The 13,248-nt window shown below is 39.8% G+C and overlaps 1 protein-coding gene across 2 annotated transcripts in view; it reads left to right on the top strand.

Annotated features, from left to right (window-relative positions):
• The window catches only part of pcdh15b (protocadherin-related 15b), a 201,985-nt gene that overhangs the window by 91,253 nt on the left and 97,484 nt on the right, over window positions 1–13,248 (top strand). For both annotated transcript variants that reach the window (XM_067576200.1, XM_067576199.1), the window contains 3 exons: window positions 929–1,061; window positions 1,203–1,282; window positions 6,420–6,513. In XM_067576200.1, the coding sequence (XP_067432301.1) occupies window positions 929–1,061; window positions 1,203–1,282; window positions 6,420–6,513 (307 nt within the window). The remainder of the gene's footprint in view (window positions 1–928; window positions 1,062–1,202; window positions 1,283–6,419; window positions 6,514–13,248) is intronic.

Raw genomic sequence — 13,248 nt, 5'->3', positions numbered from 1 at the left:
GTAATTAAGACTTCATTTTACAAAGTGAAACAATCTATTTTCAGTCCTTTGAATGTGTTTTCTCTGGCCTCAAATTAAAAACTTAATGTAATTCCCTTTCCTCTGCCTTAATTCCTTTTCAAGCCTATTTTCTCTTTTTCAATAGAATCTGTATTTCTATAATTCCCTCTTGAAGTATTTTATTTAAGTTTCCTTACCTGTCAAGGTCTGAATCAACTTATCACAGTTGGTTTATATTCCTTCCATTTAATCACTGCATTCAAAATGTATTTCTGGACATGTGCACAAACCTTTTATTATTAATTATTTATTAATTTCATTCTGATATCTAAAAGGTTGTGTGTCCTAGTGCAGGGCTCAACTTTAAGTAATGGTTAATGTGCAAAAGGTCTTCAAATGTGCCACACTGCATAATAAGGTTCATAACACTGCATAATGAAGGGCAGAGAGAAGGATAATATAATATGCCCTAACAAGATGGCCTTATTCTATAGAGACTTTTATTAAAAGGAATTAATAGGTAAACAAATGTTTTCTTTGTCAAAATGCACAATAAAAACCTTTAGCCCTGCACCAGGGACGTTTTGTAAAAGCCCTCCAGCAGAACAGTTTTCTAGTGTCTCTGCAATTCACGCCGTTGTTGACTTCAACCTCTTAGCAATTAGTTAAACACAGCATGAAGTGCAAAGAAACAAACACTGGGCAGCCACTCTTAAATAATAGACCATTCACCCTCCCTCCCTCTTTCACCTACTATCCTCTTGTGCTGCTCTCAAGCTCACCTGTTCCTCCTCTTATCTTTCTCTAACATTCCTTTGCTACTGTTCCTCCTTCATCTGTTTCTATGTTAAAGCCTGTTTCTCCATCTCTTAGCCCATTCTCTTCATTCATCTTTTCACCATCTCTCCCTCTTTCTTTCTTTCTCTAGGTCATCCATTACTACGGTTTATATTGAAGTTTTGCCCCCGAACAACCAGAGCCCTCCCCGTTTCCCACGGCAACAGTACAACGTGGAGATCAGTGAAGCTATGAGGACTGGAGCTACACTGCTTAATCTGCAGGTGCTCTCACAGACTTTCTCTGTCTCTCACACACACACAGATGGACACATTATACACAACATATAAACATAGAATTTGCTGATGGAAAATAAAAGTGTATGCATATTTTTACATGTGTTTTGTCTCTGTGTGTTTCCTCAGGCAGTGGATCGGGAAGGGGACCCCATCACCTACACAATTGACAGCGGAGACCCCCATGAACATTTCGCACTGCAGCGGAAGTAAGTGAAGTGTGAACACTCTCTCTTTTACACACTCACACACACAAATACTTTTTGACCAAACCTGTACAGCTTGTTGAAGTTAGTATTTATAGAAACTAAAGTCTTCAACATGATTTTTCATTTTTGTGTGACTTACATGACCGTTGTATATGTGCGTTATGTCAGTATTCAGCACAACTATGGAAATATACGTGTGTGTGTGCATGCGTGCATGTGTGAGGTTTAAACGGTATAAATTTTATCATTCAGGGCTCGGGCTCTGCTGAGGGCCTCACCTAAACGCACTCACACACTCTCCCTCATGCACACACTCAGCACACACACATACAGAGTCTGAGGCTTTTGTTGTATTTATTCATTTATTGCTCATTAAAAATGCATTTCTAATTCTGGGGAAAGATCTTATCTATCTGTTTCTAGAGGGAGGAGGAGGCGAGGAAGAAACAAAGGGACGTATAGTGAGAGATAGCACAAGGCGGGGGGCAGAATTTAAAAGATATGGAAGAAAAGAGGAAGAGAAATGTACAGGGGTGGAAAAAGGGAGAGATAAGAAGGAGGGCAGGGAAAGAGAAACAGACGAGGGACAAGATGTTAGCAAGAGACAGAAAGGAAACAATGAACAGACAAATGAGGATTTAAAAGCAGAATGAAAGAAAATGACTACAGCAGAAAGCAGAAAAGATTAAAATGAATCGAAGAGCTTTCACCTCTGCATTCTAGGAATATTTGATTTGTTCTGTCGGACATTGTAACTACGGTGCCAAAATCTTCCACAGCCTCAGTTGTGTTTTCTGGATTATGGCAGTATAAGGACAAGCCAAGCTTTGCTTCCTGCAATGCACAAGTACAACATGCCATACAGCTCATATTGGCACGGGATAGAGTGCTTTTTCACTGCTCTTGTGTAGAATTTGGCTCAGTTAAATACTTAGAAGTGCACCGGGAGAGCACCCAAGCAGGTCTAGAATTGGCCCATTTTGCAAGGTGGTTGGCATGGATGTATTGTAACACACAAATGGCCAAAAGATTTTGATTACTGTAATGCAGAAATAAAAGACCCAACTTTGGTGCAGAATTGGACTTGTGCAAGAGATGAGCTTTGATGAAGATGTTTATCACTATTACTTTTGGAATAAATTTGGGTTATCTGGGGTTTATTTTGAACAATGGGATTTGTTGAAGTTCCTCTACACATGTCGCAGCAGATGTTTGGTTTGAGAACATTAGGCATGTGAAGAAAATGTGTCAAAACTTGTGATTTAGAGAAAAGAAGACTGTTTGACTGTGCACATACCCAAGTGCGTGTACACGTGCACTCACAGACATCGCTTTTCATGAGTCACCCGTAAATATACATGAACTGTCTTTTAGTTTGTATGAAAAAACAGCTTCACAAATTCTCTCTGTAGACCACTTAACATCTGCACATGCATTACTTACAGCCACACATCTACATATACCGTTGATATCTGGAGAAAATATGCATTTCAAATGGCGTCTAATTCATGAAAGTAGCTTAAATTGAAAACACTTCAGTCATTATGTAAATCTTCCCTGTAATCAGTCAAGCCCTGCATCAAAGATTTCTTTTTTGATTGGTCAGAAGTCTCATACAGGCTGCACTGAAACTGCTGATGTTCTAGAGAACGTTTTTACTTATACTGTCATTTTCCCATACATTTTTTGACTTTTTGCTTCATTTTTTTGTTATTTTTGGCCCTATAACCCCGAGTTTCTGTCCTTCACTGACTGACTGAGTAATGAAGTTACATTATACAACTGTTAGTTCAGACCAAGTAATTTGATTGGACAAGAGTCATTCTATGAGTGTTGATATCGATAACAACAGCCAACAGCACTGGGACTTTTAATTATACATGTATCACTCCGCTTTAATTACATTAACGGTCATTATCTAGCTAAGATTGTAACAAACTTTGCATTGCAATGATGAACATATTTCCACAAATAACATTTGAGTTACATTATGAATAGTTGTCAGAAGAGGATGAAGGGAAGGAAAGAAGCCAGGATACTTCAGTGCAAACCTCCAGGTGTGCTCATATGACATCAGCCAAACTAGACAAGTTAGAGAAGAGCCAAAATGAAGCTAACACTGTAAGGCAAACAACATGGGCTTTGAACTGCTTTCAGACTTGGCTAAGTCTCAAAAATATAAACATTGACATTCAGTCCATTAAGAAGACTGAGCTGAATACAGTCTTGAGGCAGTTTTATGGATCCATCCGGTAAACTACAGGGGAGCTATGCAGCATCACCAGCTACCTTGGGCAACAGGCTGGTTTAAATCGTTATATCAACGAGCCTCCAGTTAGCGGTTCATGGAATTTAATGCAGGACCCAGAATTCATATTAGCTAATAACGTTTTCAGAGGTGTTTTTAAAAGAGATTAGAAGGGCAGGGAAAGATAAAACAACACACCACCTCCTGATTTCACCTGAAGACCAGCGCATCTTAAAATATTCTGCATCACTAAGTCCAGACAATCCAAAAGGTTTACTGAACAAGGATGATATTCAGTTGCACTTTGGACGCAAGGGCAAAGAGGGGACTTGGGATCTGAAACCTGACTCATTCATCCTAAAACGTGACAACAATGGAGCAAAGTTTTTCACCGTGACTTTCAACAAAGAAACAAAAAATCATAAAGACCCACTGGAAAGAGACAGAGAAAATTGGAGGGACGCTATGTTTGAGGAATGAGGAAATCCTCTGCTGGCTGGTAGCATCTCTTGAAAAATTCCTGAGCAAAATTCCACCTGATGCAAAAGCTCTCCATCTGCAGCCCAGGAGGGTAATAGTTCTGACAGACAGCTTCTGGTATACCGCTGTTCCCCTGAGAGTAAACCAGCTGTCACAGATGTTACAAGGATGTACAAAGAGGCAAGGACACACACTTCTTACACCAACCATAGCCTTAGAGCCACTGCCATACAGAAACTTTCTGATGCGGGACTCAAGGCGAGGGAGTTCATGGCAGTGAGTGGGAATAGGTGAGATACTTTATATAAACATTGTTAACAACTGTTAACGAATAAATGGCTCTTGTAGAACTATTGTATAAAAGCAAAATCACACTCGAAGTTGTGCTGTTGTACTGAATATCAGCACAGATGTGATTGTCTTCAGCACTCGGCCTGTGCCCTTGTACCTACAATCAAATGACACCCGTGCTGATATTCACATACAACAGCGCTCCCTCTCGTGTGATATTTCTTAACCATTGATCAGCCAGCCAAGTGTACAAGTTTGCCCATTTGCTGTTGCTCTTTCAAAATGAATTGGTGCAGTTTCAATTACGTCCTCAGGGCCTTTACAGCGGATCCCTGAGCACAGCTCACTCTCCTGAAATAAGTTTTAAGAACACACATTTACCGACTGAAGCTTCTCACACGGAGGCTCCAACACTGATGTGAGAACCAATCCGTGGATACAAAGAGACAGGATGGATCCATTTTACCAGCCTGCATGGTGGCTAGCAGCTAGTTAGCATGGCTAGCATCATTAGCGTAGCCTTGCCATGCTGTGTGTAGCCCATAGACTGTATAAAAATAAGGTGTAGCTGCCGTGTTTCTGGTTTAACAGCACCATGCTGGGCACGTGACAGGTGTGTTTACATTGTTTGCATGCTACAAAAGACATCACAGCGTGGATGTAAAGTAACACAGCTGACAGAGTGTTAGCCTAGCATGCTAATCCTACGTAAATATATGGATGACCCCTTTTGTTTAGAGACATCTCCTTTCAAATCAAACATCCCAACATGAGTGGAAAATATTGTTTTTGCAACTGCATTTACATCCTTTTTTTTGACTCAAACATTGCTTAACCATGTCATGTTATATGCGACTTCAATACACTTTAACAACAAATATTATTAGGACCACTACAGATAATTGCAGAGGAACATTTAATATCCAGGAATTCACATTATAGACACTTTTAATGCACATTTAATCAGTAATCACCTGGTTGTTGGTGGGAGGATCTAAGAATTAGGGGTGTGCCCGAATACAAATACATTATTCGGCAAAGCACAAATAGTGGGTTTTATACAAATATTTTTTTTTTAAATTGTCAAGGGGTGTTCCCCAGAGATAAAGCTGAGCTACTGACACAAGCAAAGTGCTCCCAAGGGACTCTCCATAACCTGTTGTTCCCCTTCTCCTTTCCACGAAGTTAGATTGCAAAAAATTGGCAATAAATTAAAAGTGCAAAGCAATAATTGCCTTTGAAGTTCCTCCCTACACGTTACACGGTGTGCTGTCTCTGTGTTATGGGTGTATAAATAGGTAGAGGTCTGTCTGCAATGAGATGATGAGTAAAGTTTTTGCTCAGTGGTCAGTGCAGTTGTCTATGATCTGGGAGACTCCAGTTCAAGACCCAATGTGGGGACTTCCTTCATAAGGTAGTTTATTCATGAACACTTATTCTAACACTTTTTCTAAAAACAAAATAGGATTTTTTAAGCCTCTGTCCACTTTTATTCAAATACAGATACAAATAATTTTACTGCCTCAACAAATACAGATACAAATACAAATACTGGGATCTCTGCACATCCCTTCTAAGAATTTTGTATATATTCTTTGCTTAAGAATAGATTTTTTTAATGGCACATTACTGTCTGAACCATTATAGCAACAGCACCCAAGAGGGCATTCCTTAATATTATTGCAGGTGAGCTGGTAGATACTGTAGACACTATCTCAATCACCAAAGTACCCATAATCGCAGTAAAAATACACTTCTGGATGTTACCTTTTATGCAGTGCTCCAGTGCTCACAACTACTGTCTGAAAAGTTGTCTCCAAAGTGGTATATACAGTATATGAAGAGGAATAAAAATTTCCAGAAAACAAGAAAAGGTTCAAACTTGTTCCCATGTTACCTGCAAAGCAAATGACAAATGGCTATATGATGATGGACATGTTTAGCAGACATTAGACAACATAAAGTATACTACACCACAGTACTCTCTTCCGCCATGTTTGGTCCTATCCTGCTTTTTATTTTTATTGAAATTTGTTTTGAAATTTTCAGGTCTTTTCTATTTTTAAGCTCATGGCTGGAGTGTTAACAGGGTTCTCTTTGTGTGTGTTCTCTCTCCAGTTCAGGCTATTTAGTTCTAGACAAGTCTCTGGACAGGGAGTCCCTGGACTATTACACCCTCATGGTCACAGCCTCAGACGGACACCCAGATGGGGTAAGAAATTCAGCTGTACTACACACATATTAAGTGGTTCTCTTTACTTGAGTTGTTTCACATCCCCTGTGGAATTACTGTGGAGTTACTGCAGGGAAGGATATGAAATCCCTCACAGTGAAATGCCACAAACAACAGCTGTGGCATTATGTGAAAAGAGGCATATTAGAGGCAATTTTTGGAAGTGCTAGTCATTCAGCAATAATAATAACCATTATCCATATCATGGAAATGAAAAGGTGAAATCTATTTATCACAATGAACTTTAAACAAATATGGATATTTAAATATGTGCACAGATGGATGGAATATAGATACAAAAAATGGTGAATGATATCCTGTTCAGGGTTGCCAGGACTATAACCTAGAATTGGTTGAGAAAATGGAGGGAAAATGGATAAAGACATCATAAATTACTGCCTAATATTTTGTTCAAGTGAGGCTTGAGGTTTTTTATAGTCAGATGTGATGGAGTACAAAAAAATGAACCAAAGACAGCAAAACATGAAGTGGGACTCAGTGGTCATCTACTTTGTATTGATTCAACCAGCATCTGCTTATACAAATTAGTATGATCACACTAACACTAACACACTAAGCCAGCTAAATCTAAAAGAACATAATTTTCTCTTTGTTTTGACCTGCTCTCCACACTTTTTCACACTGTCACACCTTAAACTAAACTTTTCAAGCTTTCTAGGATAAATCAATGATGTAAACCTGCCCAAGCATGGTCAGAGGCTGTGTAACCGTAAAGTTAAGAAGACCACTGTGTGTCACCTCTAACCCATTCTAATCTCATTAAATGTCAATATTGCCAACCACTCAATATAGATGATTTAGCATTGAAGATACTCTTTTATACCAAATGCTTGGTTAACAGGTAGCATTCAAGAGCAGCGAACAAATCACAATTTTTAACTGAGCTGTGTCCGTCCCACTCTTTACCAGATGTTGACTGTGGGGAAGGGGACAAATAAGAAGATAATTAGCTGAAGAGAATAGCTCCTATTGTTGGAGTTTCAGTGGGGACGGGGCTCCTTCTGAAAACTACCTCATGTGGACACGTGTCATATCTATATGTAAACAGTGTTATCAGATTTAGCAAGCTTCGTATGGATGTCCTTTTTTAAAACTCAAATCTTCAGTCGTGCTCAGATGAAAGTCAAGTGAAGGCATTGGATGGAGTCCCCTGCCCTCCCCTCTTCTCTTCTCTCCCTCATCGTCCACCTATTAATCCAGCATTAAAAGACGTTATTCAACCCCTCCTCTTATCCTCCTCTTCACTGACCCCCACCCCCTCTCCCTTCCCCTGTATGTCAATTAAAACAAAAGGTAAAGTTTAAGGTCCCTCTGAGGAGAGAAAACGCTGATTTGAATACCCTGACCTTCTCCCTCACACACAATATAGATGGAGAGAACAAGTGGGTGGAAGGTGGAAAGAGGAAGAAAGGGAAAGATGTGGTAACTGAAGTATTCAGAGTGCTCTTATTACCTTAGCTTTGTACTGTGTGTTCATACACAATGCTATAAAGGAGTCTTACCACATACACACTCACACATGCACACATGTACTTAGTCAATTGTTCTCTGAACCTTGACAATTAGTGTATTATCTTTGTGCCCTAAAGGTCTTTAAGTCAAAAAATAGCTAAAAGTAGTTTGGATATTTTTCTACTTGACACTTCATTATATTTTGAACGAGAGAAAAAAAAAGAATGAAAGAATGTGATTACAGAGAGGTATAAAGATAGAAAGACAAAGGGGAGTCTATGAGAGAGGAATGCTATGAGCAACAGAGAGAGACAGAGGGGAAGACAAGGAAAGAAAGAAATAGAAAAAGAAGAAGATTGGGGTATAGTTGCCTTACACAGGCCCATTAATCAGCATCACTCTAAAGGCCTTGGGTTGTCTTCATATGCGTGCACACACACACCGCACACACGACTGTGTCCCCTATTATTAAATGTCCCGTTGTGAGAGTGTCAGACTACAAAGTGCCTAATTGGCTATTTGGCCAGTGAATCCATCATACTGCCACAGATTGAGGATCCTACAAGCTGGTGCAGTAAACCAGCCCCACTGTAAGGATGCAACTTAAACTTTGGTGCAGGACAGTGTGTTGCTGTCAGATCAAATATATTGTACTATATCATGGCATGGATAAATTAATCAGCTCATGTGTATTAGCTGCTGTAGCTGCAGTAAAGCAATAAAGATTCTATAGCTTAAAGGACAAGGTTAGCATTTTTTGAAACTGTATTGCCAACAAAACCAATGAAAAGACCAAAACCAACAATGTGTTAGTCAATCTCAACTTTACAACTCACCTTACAGCTCTACTACATTGTGCACTTTGTGGCATTCAGCCTCAAGCCTATGCAGTCCTACTGAAGACGTGCTAAATCTTATCAATATACATTCTCTCTTTCTTTTTAAAGCAAAGTCATTTTCTAAAACAGCAGGACACTGCAGTAAACATGCTTTGGCTGGGGACTATTTTAAGCTGTCTATTAACACTGTTCAGTCAGAGACAAATTAGTTAAATCAACAAACCCAGCAAACTCTGACACCCTAAAGGTGTGTTCAGATAGAACACAAAGAAAATTTTTGCCTTGCATCCTTTGAGTGAGTTTGACTAGTGGGCCATTTGTGTTTATTCACCCCAAACAGCCAAATACCAACTGTACATTAGCTTTAAGCTAGCTAGCAGTGGACGCACCGACCAGGTCTGTGGGAGTGTGCCATGTGTGTTCATGCTCAGTTCAGCCTCTGACTTAACTCAGAACTCACCAGAAACTCTGGTTCTCTCTATTATTTCCCTCCAATCTCTTGTTCCTCTTGTCTCTGTACATTTATAAAGCAGATACACAAAGCCCCAGGATACATGCAAATTTTTGTGACTTTTCATTAACTTCATATCTAGTCGCCACTAAAATTTGCTTTGCGTTCTGTCTGAACATAGTAACAGGGTTCCACAGTGCAAGTATTTCACTCACGTTTGCTCCTAAAAGTAGATATGTGCAAACCGGAAAAATAATTTACAAGCACAGTGTGCGAGTAAAATTACAACCTACCATAATCTTTTTTCCCCCCGCTGCTAATCATTCAAAAACTAGTATTTAATAGTCAGATAATGTACAATGTTTATTAACAGTACATTAGCTTCCAGGTATAAATATCACAACACTGCTAACTGTAGCCTCAGTTTGTGCCTCACAGACAGAGCTGCTGGTAGCATTAGCAAACCTGATAAGAGATGGCAGAGAGGTGATGTTGCGCTAATAAAACAAAGATTTATTCCTTTTCTGTGGCAGTAAACACAACACATGGACCGATAACTAACTATGCCGTGCTATATTCAGAGCTTTACAAGATATTCAGGGGGGACAATAGTAACATTAACATGATAAACAGCAGGGCTACATAGTGATATTCCCCCACAGACCCACCGGACAGCGTCTCGGTGCTGAGCCGCTAACAAGCTCAGTTACAATACAGGTACCACACAGAAACTTTTACAAAGGGCCATGAATGTGCTTCTAATGATTGCCAAAGCTCCAGCAGACTTGTTTCCGTAGACACAGAGAGTCTGACAGCAGCTGCTCATGGCTTGTTATTTTGTTTGAATTTCTTCTTCGTTGTCACCTTAAATTGCCGTCCATCTGACCATCACCAGTCTGTTCAGCACCTCCATAAGGAGGAGGAGGGTAGTGGCACTCTGCTGGTGTGCCAAAGTAGCTGAATCAATTCAGTTCCTGTTGATCATCTAATTGATTAATCAACTAATCTTTGCAGCTCTAGTTTAAAACACACAATGAGAACTGTTCCTGATTAATGAATTAACTTCCTGACCGTTGTCCAACACAAAAAGGTGAATGATAGTTCAGTTCCTGTTTTCTCATTGATACTCCCCCTGGAGAAATGGTGTTCTCTCAGAATACAGATCTTGCATCAGGCTGCCCTCAGCGTATTTAAATTTGAGTCTGTTTGACAAAGACTTGAGCACACCCCCACACAGCACAACATAGCAGAAACAGCAGCAAGTGGTAGCTGACAATGGGCCACAGACAGTAGGACATAGTAATGACTTAGTGTGATAGATAAACTGCGGAGAAGTCAGCCCATTACTGAATTAATAAACTCAGTGTTACTTGAACATTTTTCATTGTGCTCATAAATTTCTTTGTGTGCTCCTAAATTTTGTAGGAGCACATGTACTCCTTGGGAAAAACGTTAGCGTAGAGCCCTGAGTAAGAAGGAAGTTGGGGTGGTGGAGAGAGCTGTGGCAATAAAAGGCCTTGGCATGAGTGTACAGTATCAGTGAGAGTAATGGTAAGAAGTGCCAGGTTAAAAGCCACACTGTGCGTATGTGTAATATGATTGGATTTTACTAGTCAGCCAGATGCTAAATGGTTAGTTTGGACAACAATGGAGGTCAACGACTACTTTGTAGAATGCTAGTACTACAAAAAACTTACATTAATATGAACATGTGTATTAATACAGTAGACTATGAGTCATAGGCACAGTGAATATAAACACTTTCAGCTGTCAGTGTATAGTACGTGGTGGAAACATGAATGTGAATATTTAAAACTACTATTGAATATGGGCAGCGTTAGGAGCTGCCTGTTCAACTACACAAAATGACAAACTAACTGAATTCAGTTAGCTATAAGTCAGCACTCTGAATTTTCAATTACGTGAAATTTGATCATGTCTATCTATCTGCTCCTGACACCCACATATTATGGACTAAATTAATAAGTATTTCTATATTGCTTGTCCTGCAAAGACGATGCTATCTGACTAGCTAGCTAATTATTGGTACATGATCCCAGATATTAATTTAGTCCTCTGGTCCACGGCATGGATGTATTATAAAAGCTTGATACCGGACTAAAAATGGTGCCCATTCCATCCTATAGGAATTGCTCGGATAGCGCAAAAATGTTTCTAGCTTTCGGGTTTGCTTCCGCGTTGTGTAGCCCACTGAATATGCACAGTAGTGTTTCCCCCGCTGGCCCCGCCCGCGAGTTCCCGCTCAGCCCATAGACTTTACATTGTGATGACGGATCCAGGAAAGTTTTACAAATATAAAATCTCCATGGATCAAAAGTTCATAATAGTCATAAGTGACCTTGTTTGCAGTTCGAGGTGTCTTGTCAACAGTTTTACAGATGTCTCTTTTACAATGGCAGTCTATGGGGAAGATGCTTTTTGGGCTGCAGGGGGATTTTTCGCTGCAATGCCACAAGTGGGTGGCGGCACCTTATCCAGTTCTTATTATACATCAATGGTCCACAGTGGCTGGCAGTGGCTGTTCAATCTGCTCTTTTCTGCTCTGCTCAACCGCTCTGCACATTTAAATTGACTCATAGTGCCACGTGCTGTTGTGGAGGGCGAATTACCCAGGACATTTGTGAGAAAATCTTCAGCACAATCACAGCGTAAATGTTGTGCCAAAAGTCATGTGATATTTTTATCACTTTGTAAGATATATTTTGTTGTACTTGTAAGAATGCTGAATTGTGGGGCATTTGTAAAACATGTTTTGTTTAAGTTTTGGCAGGAAACACACCCACATGCTTTGGTTTTTCTCTTTTCATCCCACTATTGTGAATCAGTTAGCTCGCTCTCATTTTCCTCCTCGTCCCAGTTCCCTTCTTTAAAAGTCAAATCTTCGATCTCTCTCTCTCTCCCTCTCTTCCTCTCTCATGAAAGTCAAATTAAGAAATTGGTGACCTCCTACCAGCTTCTCTCTCTGTCTCTCTTACTCCTCTGCCCTTGCTTGTTTTTTTTTGGTTTGTGCTGTTGGCTGTAAAACTGAAAATTTGTGACATACAAATAGATTTTTATACCTTACAAACAAATTACAGGGTACAGTGCTGAAAAAGCAGATAGTAGCATTAAGGTTTGTTGCTGGGGTGTTTTTCAGGGTACTTCACTGCTCGTTCTAGGGGATGAGTCTATTTACTGGTGTTTCCGACTGTAAGTGTGTGCACTCTCCATGCTCCATTAGTGGCAATGTTTCAGGTAATAAACCATTTTTGTGGTATTTCCCATCTGTGTTGGCACAGATTTTCGGCAGTGGTACACATCACCAGTCTGCTTTTTATGTTGGATTTCAAGTACCCAAATAATTGCCACACTGCCTACATCTTGTTACTGTACATGGTTTATCCACATCTAGCTCTTGATCATGTTTTTCTGGCCCTGATCTGAGTCCTTCAATATTGGGTATCTGCTGACGGAGTCAGATCTGACACTTATTATTTACATAGCAGCAGAAGATTGCAATGTAGATTCAATATGTATCTGGCACATTGAAATAACACATGTAGACCTCTGATTTTGGCACACATTTGATCCAAATACTGAAGGTCCCAGTTCAAAACTATTAAGTTAATCAACTAACATGATTGATATGATTGGAATGGAAGTTTAACTGAAGAACTCAATTTCTGAAATAGACGTGATGCGATCCACTAGAGAGAAGACACAACACTCTGTTAGAGAAGTTGGAGTGTACAGAAACACTCACAACTATAGTCCACTGGAGCTTCTTCCCTAGTAAATGATCTTTGGCTGAGTACACACACTGGCTTGAGGGGAGCACATAAACCCGACAACAGCCAAGTTTAATTTTGGCCTACCATTGCATTACTCACAAAATTAACATTAATTAGACAGCTGATCTGATCTGCTGCTGTCAACGTTTGTCATTTTAGA

Source organism: Thunnus thynnus, chromosome 20 (assembly GCF_963924715.1).
Source record: "Thunnus thynnus chromosome 20, fThuThy2.1, whole genome shotgun sequence".
Classification (NCBI taxonomy): Eukaryota; Metazoa; Chordata; class Actinopteri; order Scombriformes; family Scombridae; genus Thunnus; species Thunnus thynnus.
The sequence above is the reverse complement of the archived record's forward strand: the minus strand, read 5'-3'. Positions and strand labels throughout refer to the sequence as shown.